This window comes from Macrobrachium nipponense, chromosome 17 (genome assembly GCF_015104395.2).
Source record: "Macrobrachium nipponense isolate FS-2020 chromosome 17, ASM1510439v2, whole genome shotgun sequence".
NCBI lineage: Eukaryota > Metazoa > Arthropoda > Malacostraca > Decapoda > Palaemonidae > Macrobrachium > Macrobrachium nipponense.
Genome location: NC_087210.1, coordinates 41,822,853 through 41,840,854, shown reverse-complemented (window position 1 = coordinate 41,840,854; position 18,002 = coordinate 41,822,853). Strand labels below are relative to the sequence as shown.

The following is an 18,002-nucleotide window of genomic DNA, read 5'->3' as shown; positions in this document are numbered from 1 at the left end:
TGTCACTTAACACTTGAAACAGATTTACTGATGAGATTTAGCAACCTGACCAACGGGAAATTAACATTAATAAAAATCATGGTAAAATGGGTAATTATTCACGAGATATAAATTATGAATTTATAAAAAAAATCCGATGGACTGCAATAAAATTCATATTGTGCAACAGAAGACCCATCGGCCCTTCTCCAAATGTCGTATAATTCACCAATAGACGTATATCAATTTCAAAAATTGTTGTCTTTCTACTTTCAAAACACAGTAACAAAAGTAACAACTGAGATCACAGAGTCAAGGTTCGCTCGAGATTTGGTCTTTCCGGGAGGTAACGAATGCTCCTCGTATGAAAGAACTGCGTCCGATTCCCGTTCAAACCATAAGGCATGAAAGGGTTGCCTAAGAGGTGCTCAGCTCTCTTTTATTGTATGTATGAGATGATGAGTTAACGAAGCATAGAACCGCTCTGTCACTTAACTTTCAGCCGCATTTAATGCATTTTTTCATCCGTCATCCGGTTCCTGACGGAAAAGTGGGCCAGATCATTATCAGCCGCTCATTAAGGCCTTCCAGGAACCATCAACTAACTTTTAATTACTCCCGAAGCCTCCAGTCGATGTCCTCACCCCTACCTACCTACGCCCCGGCTACTCCCTTCGTCTGTACCCTTCTTTCCCGCCTGGAAATAAGACGTCCATCCAATGTTTAGGACTTGATTTTTTTTTCTTTTTTTTTGTCGTTCATTTGAGACTGAATGGTTTAGTTAAATTGCCTTGACAGAGACAATGTCTCTCTTGCACAATTTCGGAGGTGAACAGCCATCATCCAAGATAAGGGGCCTCTTTCCAGCACCTTTTGAGAATACTTTTGTGCTTTTTTTTATCTTTTCTTATTTACCTTTATATTTTTTCGTTCTTTCAACTAGATTAAAAGACTTTCGGAATGAGAAATACGGTTACCCTTCATACGTCTTCCAGCCTGTTTTTATTAATTTTTTTCTATTTGTTGTATGATAAACTTTCTCGCCATTCCCTGGTGTTTATTCCAGATCACTTGAGCAGCAGGAACTTTTTGGGTTTCATATCTTGTACTTCATTAAACACTCAAGAATGATTTAGCCAATAATCTTAAAGATAATGGTTATATATTTAGAACCTTTGCTCAGGAAATAGTTCATTCCTTAGTCCATACCAATATTTGAATATCTCCCTCGTTACCGTAACCTAAGGGAAATCGGCAGGAAACCTCGGCTATTGAAAGGCATCACTTTAAAGACTTTATGCAAAACTAAGACATTTGCTTTAGTAATCTGAATAGGCGAAATGATATGACAGCGAAAACAGAAATCGACTCAGAAAAGATTTCAAGTGTTCATGCCTCCGATATCACAAATAATTACAAGTTTATTACATAATAATGCCTCAACAGAAAGGTAAACACTTTTCTTGAAGCGCTTTCTAATATTTTATTGTTATATAAAAACCTAAAAACCCTCGGAAAAAAGTTACATAATGTTAATGATGAGAAGAGTAATAGAACAAATATAATAGTTTTGTAAGTTGCATTCTGATTACTCGTGGGATATCTTCCATTGAAGTCAACACACACAATAGTTCATAATATTATTTATGAATATCATTATGGACACTCATCCTGAACTTCTTGATTATTAAACAGCTTCTTTTGGGATCCGCTAGGGAGAAAATAATTAATGAATTGATGCCCGGTGCCAATAAACACAAAATATGAATGTTCAGCTGATTCAAAGCTTTCGTCGGAATATATTAAATTTACTTAAATCTCTGTCTGGTCCCTCTCCTTTCTGCTTGGACTAACATGCATACGAAGGCACTTACATTCATATATACATTTGTATACACACATACACACACACACACACACACCCGACAGTTCCCTCCAACGGCTTCCAGTCGACGTTCAAGACCACTGGGCTATCAACGTCGACTACACCGAAATCTAGACCTTGGACTGCACGTCGTTGGAGGGTACTGTTGGGTGTTCGAGTCACTAGGTACCAATCCATTTATATATCACTTACAATTCCCATTCAGTGACATTCCCGAAGTAGATCGTATTGGTTACTAAACGACATTTGTAGCTTATGTTTGTATATATATATATATATATATATAGAATATATATTATATATATATATATATATATAGATAGATAGATATATATATATATATATATATATATATATATATATATATATATATATATATATATATTATTGACGATCTATCGCTAAAACATGCGATATTTCATGTTGTCATACAGCTGGAGGAAGAATGAAAGGAGTCGACCAAGTGCTTTCGTGTATTTTCACTTGACCTGAGGAGGTGTGTAAAAATTACACGAAAGCGCTTAGTCGACTCCTTCCATCCTTTCCTCCGCTGTATGACAATATATATATATATATATATAATATATATATATATATATAATTATATTATATATATAATATATTATTTTGTGTGTGTGCGTGTGTATCCGTATATGTAGGTATAAGAGCGCTGGAGACAACTGAAAGTTCAGTTACTTTTTGTAGATGGTAATCTTTTCTAACGATCAAAATACCTGATTTCTTTTTATTAAATTTTATTTAGAATAGAATATTTTCAGAATGATTCTCTTTTCCATATTCTGGAATTAGGAGGTGCGTTAAATTCCATAATTATATACACAAGATTGAATTTTTACGACACTTTCTTTAACTCCAGATCACCGTTATTATTACACAATAATAACGATTCTTCAAAAGAAAAAAGCAGGAAAAATCTAACTTTCCCACAGAAGACAATAAATGCGATGGCGTTTCCCCTTGGAGCGCGAGGTGGAGGCCAGGACCTGTCTGTTAGACCAACCTCTGAAATCCCCTGTTGTAAATCACCCGTTATCTTCACATCCCCTCTTTTATCTATATCTCCCTCCCAAGTGTTCAGATAGAACAGAATAAAACAAGGAGGGGAATTAACGCCTGATGGATAAGGTGAATGGGATCACCATGGAAAATCAACCCTCTGCCCAGGTAAAGTTAGGTAGCAGCTATTCTGCAGCACCGAGCATTCCTCTGCACTTCAAACCTAAGCATCGCTATCTGTTCATCTCTCGCCAGTACGGTATAACGAGGGGGCTCCTCCTCCCCATCCTCCTCTTCCTCCTCCTCCTCCTCCTCCTCCTCAGTCTCCAGACCAACGGCCACTATCGTATAGCCGTCCACCAATTCACCCACCCACCCATTATGCCTGCATCACCCATCTCATTGCCATCCACCCACACTCCAGTAACTGTACCTTAATGAGCAGCTTAGATCAAGTTAAAATAAATAAAGGAAGAAAGAAAGCTTCTTGTCGATGATTCTCCCAAGCCAATGCATGATGCAGGGCAATTTAGGCGTTTATAGTACACCTCATATGCTTTAGCGAGAATCTGCGCAGTTGTGTATCTGAACACGGTTCACAAATCACCATACTTTGTTCTCTAAAGTGGAAAAGTCTGCAGCTTGTGCAGTTTCACTCTCTTTCATCGCTCGCTTTTACAGAAATTGTAGTCTGCAAAAATGATTACGTGTGCACATGTACTACGTATTTCTTTACGAGACCGTCGAAAATATTAAAAAAAAAGATACTTGAAGTATCACAGAACTATTTTAGTAATAAAAATTATGTCTAACTATTTATATATGTATCTATCTATCTATCTCTCTCTCTCTCTCTCTCTCTCTCTCTCTATATATATATATATATATATTATATAATATATATATATATATATATATATATATTTATATATATATATACAATATATATGTATATATATATATGTATGTATGTATTCATATGTATATTAGCCCCAGACCCCTCCAGGAGTTATGAGGTCTCTGTGGCTAATAAATAGTACCTATGCATCTAGTAAAAAGTTACCAATAGATCCTATATAGTAAATATATATATATATATATATATATATATATATATATATATATATATGCAGTTTTCACTTACTCGGGGGCGGGAGTAAGCCTTCAAACTACTTTGTTGTTGTTGTTGGGGAGATAGAAAGGTCTATGGAGGAGCCTAAAACAATCTGAAATATGTTTTCGATTTGAGTAAAAGATACAGGAATATTAAAATTGGATGTCTATGATTTATTAGTTAGAATAAAATGTAAAAAAAAATGAAACAATGTGCATGTTAAGCAGTACAGAAAAAATTAATTCCAATAAAATATAGCATATTCATTTTAATTTTCGTTGGTGAAACAAACCCTATTTGACTGTAGATTTTGGCATGATTTAATTCATGTTAAAAGTTAGGCATAAAATGTTTACAACTTATGCATGAGGAGAAAATCTTGCACCATCCCGAGTAAGCTGGAGGTCGGATTACCCCTTGTTCTGTATAAGGTTAGTTCCAGAAGGTAACTGTGTTCCGTTTCTCAGTTAATTTTTATGAATGAGGTTCCTAGGCCCTTGACTTTTTTCATCATGGAAGCGACCAACCACAGTCGACTAACTTTGGTAAACGAAGCACAATGGGATAGCGGAGTGTTCTCATCCACCTGTCCTTCCCAAGGATTTGAACCTGTTTACTGAGCGAGGGACGGTGCTATTAATAAAACACCCGGGACCACATAAACTACCTACACACACAGACTCACACATTTATAATCATACATATATAATATATAGTATATATATATATATATATATATTATATAAATATATATAAATATATATAGATACATATGATGTATATATAATATATATCATATATATATATATATATATATATATATATGATATATATATGTTGTGTGTATGTATAAATATATATATATATATATATATATATATATATATATATATACATATATGTATATATAAAATATATATACATATATATATATATATATATATATATATATATATATATATATTGGTATATATAAAAACACATATGAATATCTAAAGGACCTCATTCAAACTGGATGGTTCATATATATGTATATATATATATATATATATATATATATATATATATATATATATAGATATATATATGTATGTGTGTGTGTGTGTGTTTGTGTGTGTGTGTGTGTGAGGTCAGTGGATTCATCCTTGATTAATCACTTAAAAGGATGAAAGTGGCAGCAACTGCTACTTTCTTTTGAACAATTTTTTTACGAAATATTAATGCATGTCCCTTTCCTATTATTATTATTATTATTATATTATTATTTAAAGAAAGGAGCGTTTAAGTTCCCTTATTATAACAAATATCGATATACCTTTAAGATTACTCTCTCTCTCTCTCTCTCTCTCTCTCTCTCTCTCTCTCTCTCTCTCGTTTTCCGACGCCCTTGGAATCCCTGGAACCATAAACCAGGTTTTCTTTCGCTCAAGGTCCAACTCTGCGGTTTGTTACTGCCCGACCTTTTGTTTTAAGGCGTTTGAGAATAAAGACTGTTCGTTAGTGTTTGTTTAAGGTAAGCAGTTTATGGCCACGACTACCTGTGGGTAAAGGCTTAGACCAACACATACACACACGCCTCACACAAAGAAACAACTTCAAAGAAGACTGGATAAAAATGACCTTTAATCTCCAAGACACTTTTTTTGGATGGAGGTGATGATGTAGGATTTGGGTTATATTATCGTAAAGCTTATAGCAAATTACAGGACGGATCATCACACACAACACGTGATAATAATAAGTTGGTGGCACGTATGCCTGTATTCATTGTACACTTCTGAATTTTGTTAAAAATTTAGCTTTCATTACCTGCATCAAAACAATTAAGAAATTATAATAACAAAATGCCCAACGCAGAAAAGTGCCTAAGTTTTACTTGTTTCCTCATTTGGTGAGTAAAATGTAATTCTTTTAGGCAATAAGTCATCTGCTGGTGACGCTTGATGTTCATCCGCTCGAAAATCTCTTGCAGCTGGAATGCAATTTTTTTAATAGTGTTCAGAACTTTCATGCAATACAGTGCAGTGCATACAAAAATTAACATTTGTACAAGTCAAATGAGAGATAAAAAAAAAAAAAACGAACGGAGCGATAAAAAGGAGTGTGAAAGGAGAGAAGCAGTGACTGTAAAAGAAAAGATGTGGCCCCTAATTGAGACGAACAAGGCGTTCGGGAGACAAACGGTGGCGGGCAAGAGTTTTATGGCTGCCCATTAGCAACGGCCGGCCATTTCCGACGCTAAAATGCCGCCTTATCCATTCCTTTCCCACCCCCATCTGTTCTCTCCGTTAACTGTGCTATTCTCCAAACACTCAAAGCTTTTCGTGAGGAAGGGATTTCTCCATTTCTAATGGAAAATGCCGCTTGTACTGGTACAAGGGGCGTTAATACATTCAAAGGATATTGAACATCGATGAATCATGTATTACTTTCGTCCATGATTGCTTACCTACTTTACCTCCCTCCCACGTTCATCATGGATACTTACAAAGACAGGTTTCTGTTATCCATATCAATTTCAAAGATAAATAGGTCAATGAACGAATAGTAAAGAGCACCGAACGCAGCAGATAGCGTAAGTGGAGATCCAGAAGCGATAGTTATTTCCATTACGGCTGAATCTTATGAATTTTCTTCCTTTACGGCAAGATCCAAATAAGGGCATTGCGTTACGTGACTTCTCCTTTTACATAGATATTAATGTAAATTTCCTGCTGTGCTACAAATCGAAACTAAAGAGAGCATCTTTTAACATCAGACTCATTAAAGCTGCTATTATGCAAGTGACGCTTCACTCAAATTATAAGTTACAGGAAGCTTCTTTCGGCTCTGTTAACATAAATATCGCTAACATCATGACATCGGCTACAAGTAACCTAAAGTTAGAATGAGCGATGAAGTTTAACTTTCCTCCTTTGGGTTTTTCGCATCAGGCTTGATTGAAGCAGCCACAAACCTTGCAAATCCGAGGAGGTCCTCGACTCAAAAACTGGCGTCGTATTTCGAGATACCGGCGGTTGCGGTACGAGACCTAGATGCATCACGAACATTAATTACAATGCGTGATGATTGTACGAGAGAGAGAGAGAGAGAGAGAGAGAGAGAGAGAGATACTGAAGGTAATACAGGAATCTATAAAAAAGTGAAATAGAAAAATGTCACAAGAATTTCTTATGGAAGGACGACTAAAATTTTATATTCCGATATGTGGTTGGTACAAGAAACAAGAAAAAAAAAGGAGCCAAAGCCCAAATTTCTTCGGCAATCGAGTTTTCTATATAGCGTATGTAGCTTATGAAAACTCTCAGTCACCTATAGCGGTGCCAGACGCAAGATCATGACTAACTTTAAGCTTACATGAAGTAAAACTAATGAGGCTAGAGGACTGCAATTTGGTATGTTTGATGATTAGAGGTTGGATGATCAACATACCAATTTGCAGCCCTTCTAGCCTCAGTTGTTTTTAAGATCTGAGGGCGGACAGAAAAAGTGCGGACGGACAGACATAACCATCTCGGTAGCAAAAAGTAAACGAGATACATCATGCTATCAGACATGAGACGATACGATGCCAGCAGAGTTAAATTTGGATTTAGACAAATTCCGGAAATACCATAACCATGCAGCCCGAAAAGACGATAAAAATGTCCCTATCGCGTCCATCCTGCGGGGGGAAAACAGAAGAAAAATCAAAATCATTACCTGCCAAAGGCGTTAATGCTCTGTAAAAAAAGGAAAGATTTTCTATTAAAACAACAAGGAAATTGGAAGCATATACGGAAATCTCTCGCCAGATTTCACGTTGATTAATCTACCGTAGCAGTCGCAATGTCAGTCAGAAAAGAAAGAAATCTAGATACCATTATGAACTATTATTTTGAAAGGAACAAAATCCTGACAGTCACAATCCCATAATCTGAAAATCAAGAATGAGGAAACATGAGGCTCTATAACGACAGTCTTCTGATTCTGGCATAACGCGGCAGCGGTTGTTCACAGTGTATATATTTAAATTCAAATAACTCTTTCAGCTCTCAAGTTATTGTGCACAAAACCTAAGAGCTAAAAACTGAATCATGGGGAAGGGTTTCAGAAGAAATAAATGTCTGTGTGAGGAGTCTAAACTTGCTTTGAGTGCCCTATAGGCAATCTTTGCATGGCTTGTTTTACTTTTCAGTGAGTTTCATAATGCTACGTTATCCTTGTATTTTCATGATTTGCGTCATTCATATTGTATTGTCTAGACTGACAAGGCATCTCTCGTTTACATAGGTTCTACTTGAGTCTCCGATTCAGATTCTCTAGCCATGAAATTACCTAAGCCCAACACCCAACAAATGCGGTTGAGATAATCTACAAAGGATATTGAAGAGTAATTCAGAAATCATGGCAAAGTTTGACATTGCATTCATTATAATCCCACTCCTCACCTTTTCATTTAACTAAAGTTGTATTCACGAGAACAGAACGGTTATTTTTGCTTCGTGTAAAGTCATAGCACCAATACGGGTACCAAAAGATGCCTTCGTTTACACAAGTACCAGATCTCAAATGCTCAAAAAGTAGTGGGCCACGTGATTTATCAAAGGATTTTTATCATCAGAATATAAATTCTCAATCATTTCCTCTCCTGATCACTTATTACTGTTATCACATGAGAACGCTTGCGCTCTACCGTCCTGTGTTCCTAGAGCCCTGTCTTCTAAAGCCAACAGAGACACCTTATTGGCCTCATCATTTACTCCCTTGTACAGGTACTTTTTCAGAATCTCTCGTCTAAGCGTCTAGTAATGATGAATAAGTGCATTTATTCTACATCGTGGCATTATGTGGTTTTCTTTTTTTTACAATGATTCATTTCACCAGGATTCGTGGAATACTTCGCTTTCTTAATTAACGAAGTAACTTGATCATTCTTTGTTAATAATTCGTTTCTGCACTGGATTACTTTTGATATCTTTATTATGTATTCATTTTTTTTGTAGGGCAAACTTTTTCCACATGGAGATGAACCTCGTCCTGTGGGTTTATAGAAACTTACAAATGGGAAGCTAGACAAAAAGACAGGCATGTCTTTTTGTCTAGCTGTTTACATGGAAGTCTTGATTACTCTTTTCAGAGCAGGGCCTTCAACATTATTTATGCTCTTCTTCATATTTCATCAGGTTTTTTTTCTCTCTCTCTATTAGCCGCATTTCTCTCCCCTTAATCCTTTATTGTAGCTCTTTCTCGCTTCTTTCCGACAGCCCGTCCTTTTTTCCTCCCTTCCTTCCTTCCTCCCTTCCTTCCTTCGCTCCTTCCTTCCTTCCTTCCTTCTGGTTCTCTTGAGTGGGGCATAATATATTCCGGCACACGCCTCATCCCCACAGCCAGAGATAAAAACATCATGAATAAGAACCCTCTGAAATCCCTTCATCCACAAATCCCTTCATAAAAAATCAGTATTTCTTTTTTCCCGGAGCGTTTCCATAATCCAGGCAGCTCAGACTCCGTGGTGGTGCCAAGGTTTAGCGTTCCAGCAGTCTCCCATCCACACTCGCGAATTCAACGCCCGGCTTTTCCAGTTCCTGCAAGAATGAAATAACCCAACTGGAAAACCCTGGAACTGGTTTTATCCTTCTTAATACGAACAACTTTATTTTCTCGGTTGAGGATAAATGATTAAGACCCACAGAAATTGTATTTTGATCTTGAGTACAGTGCACCATAGTAACCAAATTTACACACACTGTCATTTTCATATAAACATACATACACACATATATACATGCCTACATACACACACACACACACACACACACACACACACACACACACACATATATATATATATATATATATATATATATATATATATATATATATATATATGTATATATATATAGTTTTGTATAGTACTCTCTCTTTAAAATATGGAAATATTTAAGTGGAAGCATATAGTCATTCAAGTCAACCTGAGCCTTCTATAGTCCGCATCAAAATATCAGGGCAAAAGAGACATGAATGGGAAGAGTGCATGCACAGTCTATATTGCTTGCAACATTTTTCTTTTTCTGTTTAAAGCACAGAACGGAAAGGTTCGATTACGTTGGCGATAGGATGCCATATATGAATGTCCAGAGAGCGAACATTCATTCCACCTGAGCGACTGCATCGCCCTGTGATATATTATGCATCCAAATCAGAGAGAGAGAGAGAGAGAGAGAGAGAGAGAGAGAGAGAGAGGGTGATTGACGGGTGGGGGAGGGAGCCGTGGTTAAGGAAGCGCGTTGGCAGCACTGTCTGCAAAGGGGAGAGTACGGTCAGCAGAGTCTGGACTCCGCGATAATTCCACCACATCAACCACGCAGATTGAAAAGGGGGGTGGATAGGGGGTGGGGGTCCGTCGGAGAAGGTGGGACGGAAGAGGGACTGAAGACCCCTTTCCAGTCTCAGGCTTCGTAGATGGATTCGGGGCAAGACGGTGGCAACCAGAGGCCGTCTATGAGATATTATTCCAGTACATCAAGCATCGATATTGGCTTCCAGACTCGGCCATTTCTGAAAAAAATGGGAAAAAGGCTTTGCAAAGGGCGAACGACCAGCTTTTAGCATCGAGTGTCGATTTCCTGAGAAATCATTAAGATGGTTTATACAAACCATTTCGGGGTGATGATTGAATTTGGTATTTGATTCCAGGATTAATTTCCTTGGCCCTGGAAGCTTAGGATTTCAATTCCAGATGTCATTACACTAAATGTTGACCCCTCCTGCGATGCATTGTCATCATCGCCTGGAAAATAAGCTCACCGGTTTAATCTCTGTTGATAATTGAAATGAAGGACTAAATTTGCGTATTACAAATTGAAATCTCTTGTCTTCATTACTCCAGTTAATAGCTCAATTCACCTTCACTCAAAAAATTTTATTTTACCCAATTGTATATTATTTTTTATTTGAATATTGAAACTGAACAGAGTTTAAATTCTTTAATCATATTGTCTGAGATCTTGCAACAAAAATACACCCCAGAAACAATCTTAGTGAAAGCTGAAGAGGAGAAAAACCTGTATCCGAAGTCGCGTACTGTGAAAACGCATTCCAAACCAACATACGTTGTTAAAGGCTCTGTAAAGTTTGTTCTGATCTCAAATTTATCCAAGGGGTTTTCAGATAAGTGTCTGGGCTGCTTACCACCCAAAATATAAATTCAGAATGTAACGCAAATCTAGAATAACAAAGGTCATCTAATTTTGTTTAACTTTGTTCCGCATACTCCATACTTGGAATCAAGCGTCCGACCTCAAGCTTACTCTTCATTGTGCTGAAAATTATAATCTAATGATGCCAGAAAATTTTCTATAGGTTTTTATCACATTATACTGGGATGGATCATTTGTGTATCTAGATTGAATTTCCTACATTACTATGACTAGTTCACCCTTTTTTTCATATCTAACATCTATTCTATTGAAACTTGCTCAACAAATTACAGCTTAGTTGGGTCTTCCACGTAAATGTGTGCTTACGTTGGATAATAATAGTGCTGTGATAATTATTATCACTAACACCATCATCGGCATGGAAAGAAGATGAGAAGTTGGCACACAGCATGCTAAAAGAAAATGCCATAAATATGTTTTTTGTGAGGGCTTATACCACTTCGGAAAAACATCTAGATTTTTCAGGTAACGACCGATTCTCCATTGAGGCAGGGGCTCCGTAAGGGATGACGTACCGTTTTGAAACTATAATAACAAAGGGTATGATGTTGTTATCCCCACAATTCCCTCCCACTTACTGATGGCCAATGGAAGTCATGATAATTCAGTTTCGCTACATTTAATGTCGATTGTCGCTATTCCATTCACCATATTTCCGTTGCTTTAGACATTCTTTACCTTGGACTATTTTCCATAATTCTGATGAAACTTCCATGAACCCTTGCCGTTGAATGATTATATTTCCTAAATATTTTAAACGATATATTTCCTGTTTTTGATGCAGTGGCACCAGGAACATGCCTTCAGATGTAATGATTTATTTATCAACGAAAATTTCCCAAGGACACCGGTAAATTTAAAGTCCAATTTTCCAAGGACACCAGTAAATTTGATGTCCTATTTCCAAGGTCACTGGGAGATTTTTTAAGTCCTATTTTCCAAGGACACCAGAAAATTTATAGTCCTATTTTCAAGGACGCCGATAAATTTGAGGGCCAATTTTCCAAGGGCACTGGAAAATTTGAAGTCCTATTTTCCATGGACACCAGCACATTTGATGGCCAATTTTCAAAGGACACTGTTAAACTTGAAGTCCTAATTTCAAAGGACACCGCTAAATCTGAAGTCCTATTTTCTAAAGACACCAGTAAATTTGAAGGACTATTTTCCAAGGACCCCTGAAGATTTAGGGCCTATTTTCCAAGGACACTGGTAAATTTGAAGTCCTATTTTCCAAGGACACTGGTAAATTTAAATGCCTATTTATGTCACCAGTAAATATGAAGTCCTACTTTTGAAGGACACCAGTAAATTTAAGGGCCTATTTTCCAAGGACACCAGTAAATTTGCAGGACTATTTTCCAAGGACAATGGTAAATTTGAAAACATTTTCCAACACACCAGTACATTGGAAGGCCTATTTCAAAAGGTCCGGTAAATTGGACTATTTTCAAAGGATACCAGTAAATTTGAAGGACTATTTTCTAAGGACTGGTAAATTAGAAGGTCTATTTTCCAAGAACATCAGTAGATTTGAATGTATATTTTCCAAGGACATGGACTGTTTTCCAAGGACACCTGTAAATTTGAATGCCTATTTTCCAAGGACACTGGCAAATCTTAAGGACTATTTTCCAAGGATACCAGTAAATTTGAAGGCCTTTTTTCCAAGAACAATGTTAAATTGAAGGAGTTTTTAAAGGATATCGTTAAATTTGAATTCCTTTTTTCTAATGACACCAAAATTTGAATTCCTATTTTCTATTAACACCAGTAAATTTGAACTCCTATTTTCTAATGACACCAGTAAATTTAAATTCCTATTTTCGAAAAACATCAGAATATTTGAATGCATATTTTCCAAGGACACCAGTATATTTTAATTCCTATTTTCAAATGACACTGGTAAATTTGAAAGTCCTATTTTCCAAGAACATCTGCATATTTGCATGCTTATTTTCTAAGGACACTGATAAGTTTGAAGGCATATTTTCCAAGGACGCTGGTAAATTTGAAGGCGTATTTTCCAAAGACATTGGTAAATTTGAAAGCCTTTTTTCCACGGACACCAGTAAATTTTAAGGCATATTTTCCAAAAAAAAACGGAAAATTTGAAGGCCTAGTTTCCAAGGACACTGGTAAATTTAAAGAACTGTTTTCCAAAGACACTGGTAAATTTTAAGACCTATTTTCCAAGGACATCGGTAAACTTGAAATATTATTTTCCAACACACCAGTAAATTGGAAGGCCCATTTCCAAAATACCGGTAAATTCGAAGGACTATTTTATAAGTACTCCGTTAAATTTCAATTACTATTTTCCATGGACAACGTTGAATTGAAGGACTATTCTCAAAGGATACCAGTAAATTTGAAGGACTATTTTTTAAGGACTGGTAAATTTGAAGGCCTGTTATAAAAGTACACTGGTAAATTAGAAGGACTATTTTTCAAGAACATCAGTATATTTGAATGTATATTTTCCAAGGACATGAACTATTTTCCAAGGACACCTGTAAATTTGAATGCCTATTTTCCAAAGGCATCAGCAAATTTTAAGGACTATTTTCCAAGGATACCGGTAAATATGAAGGCCAGTTTTCCAAGAACAATATAAATTTGAAGGACTATTTTTTTTAAAGAATATCGTTAAATTTGAATTATTTTTTCTAATGACACCAGTAAATTTGAATTCCTATTTTCTATTAACACCGGTAAATTTGGATTCCTATTTTCAAATGACACTGATAAATTTGAATGGTTTTTTTTTCTAATTACACTGGAAAATTTGAATTCTTATTTTCTAATGACACCAGTAAATTTGAATTCCTATTTTCTAATGACACTGGTATGTTTGAATTGCTTTTTTCTAATGACACCAGTATATCTGAATTCCTATTTTTTAATGACACCAGTAAATTTGAATTCCTATTTTCTAATGACACCAGTAATTCTGAATTCCTATTTTTTAATGACACCACTGAATTTCTATATTTTAATTACACCAGTAGATTTTAATTCCTATTTTTTAATGACACCAGTAATTCTGAATTCCTATTTTTTAATGACACCAGCAAATTTGACTTCCTATTTTCCAAAGTCATCAGAATATTTGAATGCATATTTTCCAAGGACACCAGTAAATTTGAATTCCTAATTTCCAAGGACACCGGTAATTTTTAATTCCTATTTTCTAATGATACTGGTAAATTTTAAAACCTATTTTCCAAGAACATTAGTATATTTGAATTCCAATTTTCAAAGGACACAGGTAAATTTGAATTCCTATTTTCAAAGGACACTGGTAAATTTGAAATCCTATTTTCCAAGAACATTGGTATATTTGAATGCATACTTTCAAATGACACTGGTAAATTTGAAGGCATATTTTCCAAGGACACTGGTAAATTTAAAGAACTTTTTTCCTAAGACAATGGTAAATTTGAAGGAATATTTTCAAAGTGTACTGGTAAATTTTTATGCTTATTTTCCAAGGATATCGGCAAGTATCAAGTCCTATTTCCCAAGGACACTAGTAAATTTTAAGGTCTATTTTCCAAGGACAACGTTAAATTGAAGGACTATTTTCAAAGGATACCGGTAAATTTGAATTCCTATTTACTAATGAGACCAGTAAATTTGAATTAGTATTTTCCAAGAACATCAGTATATTTGAATTTGAATGCATACTTTCCAAGGACACTGGTAAATTTCAATTCCTATTTTCCAAGGAAGCTGGTAAATTTTAAGGTCTATTTTCCAAGAACATCAGTAAATTTGAATGTATATTTCCCAAAGACACAGGCAAATTTAAAGGCATAATTTCTAAGAATAGCAGTATATTTGACTTCCTATATTCCAAGGACACCTGAATATTTGAAGGCATATTTTCCAGAACACCGGTAAATTTCAATTTTCCCAGGATACTGTTAAATTTGAAGGACTATTTTCCAAGGACACCAGTAATTTTGAATTCCTATTTTCCAACAACACTGGTAAATTTGAAAGCCTATTTTCTAAGAACATCAGTATATTTGAATTCCTATTTTCCAAGGACACCACTAAATTTGAAGGTATATTTTCCAAGGACACTGGTAAATTTGAATGTTTATTTTCCAAGGACATCAGCAAATTTTAAGAACTCTTTTCCAAGGATACCAGTAAATTTTAATGCTTATTTTCCAAGGTCACTGGTAAATTGGAAGGCTTCTTTTCCATAGACACCACTAAATTTGTAAATCTATTTTCCAAGGACACCGATAAATTTGCAGGCCTATTTTCCAAGGATACCAATAAATTTGAAAGACTTTTTTCCAAGGACACTAGTAAATTTGCAGTTCAGTTTTCCAAGGACACCAGTAAATGTGAGGGCCTAGTTTCCAAGGACACCAGTAAATTTGCATGACTATTTTCCAAGGACAACAGAATTTTTGAAGCCCTTTTCCCAAGGACACCGGTGAATTTGAAGGCCTATTTTTGAAGGACACCAGTAAATTTGAAGTCTATTTTCCAAGGACACCAATAAATTTGAAGGATTATTTTATAAGGACTCCTGTGAATTTTAAGGCCTATTTTCCAAGGACACCAATAAATTTGAAGGACTATTTTCCAAGGGCACCAGTAAGTTTGAAAGACTATTTTCCAAGTGCACCAGCAAGTTTGCATGAATATTTTTTAAGGAAACCAGTAATTTGAAGGACTATTTTCCATGAATCCCGATAGATTTGAAGGGGTTTTCTAAAGGATATAGGTAAATTTGAAGGATTATTTTCCAAGGGCATTAATAAATTTGAAGGACTATTTTCCAAGGATACCGGTAAATTTGAAGTCTATTTTCCAAGGACACAAGTAAATTTGAAGGACTATTTTCCAAGGACACCAATAAATTTGAAGGACTATTTTCCAAGGATACTGGTAAATTTGAAGTCTATTTTCCAAGGACACAAGTAAATTTGAAGGACTATTTTCCAAGAACACCAGTAAATTTGAAGGACTATTTTCCAAGAATACCGGGAAATTTGAAGCCTATTTTCCATGGACACCAGTAAACTTGAAGGACTATTTTCCAAGGATACCGGTAAATTTGAAGCCTATTTTCCAAGGACTCCAGTAAATTTGAAGGACTATTTTCCAAGGACACCGATAAATTTGAAGCCCTATTTTCCAAGGACACCAGTAAGATTGAAGGACTATCTTACAAGGATACCGGTAAATTTGAATCCTATTTTCCAAGGACACAAGTAAATTTGAAGGACTATTTTCCAAGGACACCGGTAAATTTGAAGGCGGTTTCCAAAGGACACCAGTAAATTTGAAGGCCTATTTTCAAAGACACCGGTAAATTTGAAGCCAATTTTCCCAGGACACCAATAAATTTGAAGGACTATTTTCCAAGGACACAAATAAATTTGAAGGACCATTTTCCAATTGGATCATTAAGTTTGCAGGACTATTTTCCAATTAAACCAGTAATTTAAAGGACTATTTTCTAAGGACACCAGTTAATTTGCTGGACTATTTTCCAGGAAAACCAGTAATTTGAAGGACTATTTTCTAAGGACACCAGTAAATTTGAAGGACTAATTTCCAAGGACACCACTAAATTTGCAGGTCTATTTTCCAAAGACACTGGTAAAATTGCACGACCATTTTCCCAGGACACCGGTCAATTTGGAGACGTTTTCCCAAGGACATAGGTAAATTTGAAGGCCTATTTTCCAAGGATACCGGTAAATTTAAATGACTATTTTCCAAGGACACCAGTAAATTTGAAGGACTATTTTTCAAGGATACCGGTAAATTTGAAGGACTATTTTCCAAGGACACCACTGAATTTGAAGGACTATTTTTCAAGGACACCTGTAAATTTAAAGGCCTATTTTCTAATTACACCGGTAAGTTTGAAGCACATTTTCCAAGAGCACCGGTAAATCTGAAGGACTATTTTCCATGGACACCTGTAAATTTGAAGCCTATTTTCCAAGGACACCAGTAAATTTGAGGGACTATTTTCCAAGGATACCTGTAAATTTGAAGCCTATTTTCCAAAGACACCAGTAAATTTGAGGGACTATTTTCCAAGGATATCGGTAAATTTGAAGCCTATTTTCCAAGGACACCAGTAAATATGAAGTACTATTTTCCAAGGATACCTGTAAGTTTGAAGGCCTATTTTCCAAGGACACCAGTAAATTTGAAGGTTAATTTTCCAAGGGCAACAGTGAATTTGAAGGACTATTTTCCAAGGGCACCAGTGAATTTGAAAGCCTATTTTCCAAATATCTGAAGGCCTATTTTCCAAGGACACCAGCAGATTTGAAGGCCTATTTTCCAAATATTTTGAAGGACCTTATTTTCCCAAGGACATAAAAAGCCAGTCAATTTGAAGGCCTATTTTCCAAGGACACCAATAAATTGAAGGCCCATACCTGCAATCCTTTTCATTCCTTTTACTGTATCTCCATTCATATTCTCTTTCTTTCATCTTACTTTCCATCATCTCCTAACATTATCGTTTCGTAGTGCAACTGAAAGGATTTACTCCTGTTACACCTACCTTTAAAACGTTTTTACTTTTAATTTCCTTTTCAGGGTTGAAAACCCTCATAGGTCCCAGAGATTGGCCCATGGCCTAAATTTCTTATATCTTTTCATTCCAAGAAGGTCAAAGGTCAAATGTTCCAAAAGTTATTTTTCTCTACTGTCAACGAAACTTGGTAAACTAGGTGGCTTGGTTTTTGGTCATTATTTTCGCCATGATTCTTTTAATGATAAATTTTCTAGGTCAGAGGTAAATTTAAAGTCC

General features: G+C 35.7%; 1 protein-coding gene across 1 annotated transcript in view; it reads left to right on the top strand.

Moving 5' to 3' along the window:
- The window catches only part of LOC135195889 (uncharacterized), an 81,435-nt gene that overhangs the window by 25,387 nt on the left and 38,046 nt on the right, over positions 1-18,002 (top strand). Inside the window, exon 3 of the mRNA XM_064222396.1 lies at positions 3,137-3,304. Coding sequence (XP_064078466.1) covers positions 3,137-3,304 — 168 coding nt within the window. The remainder of the gene's footprint in view (positions 1-3,136; positions 3,305-18,002) is intronic.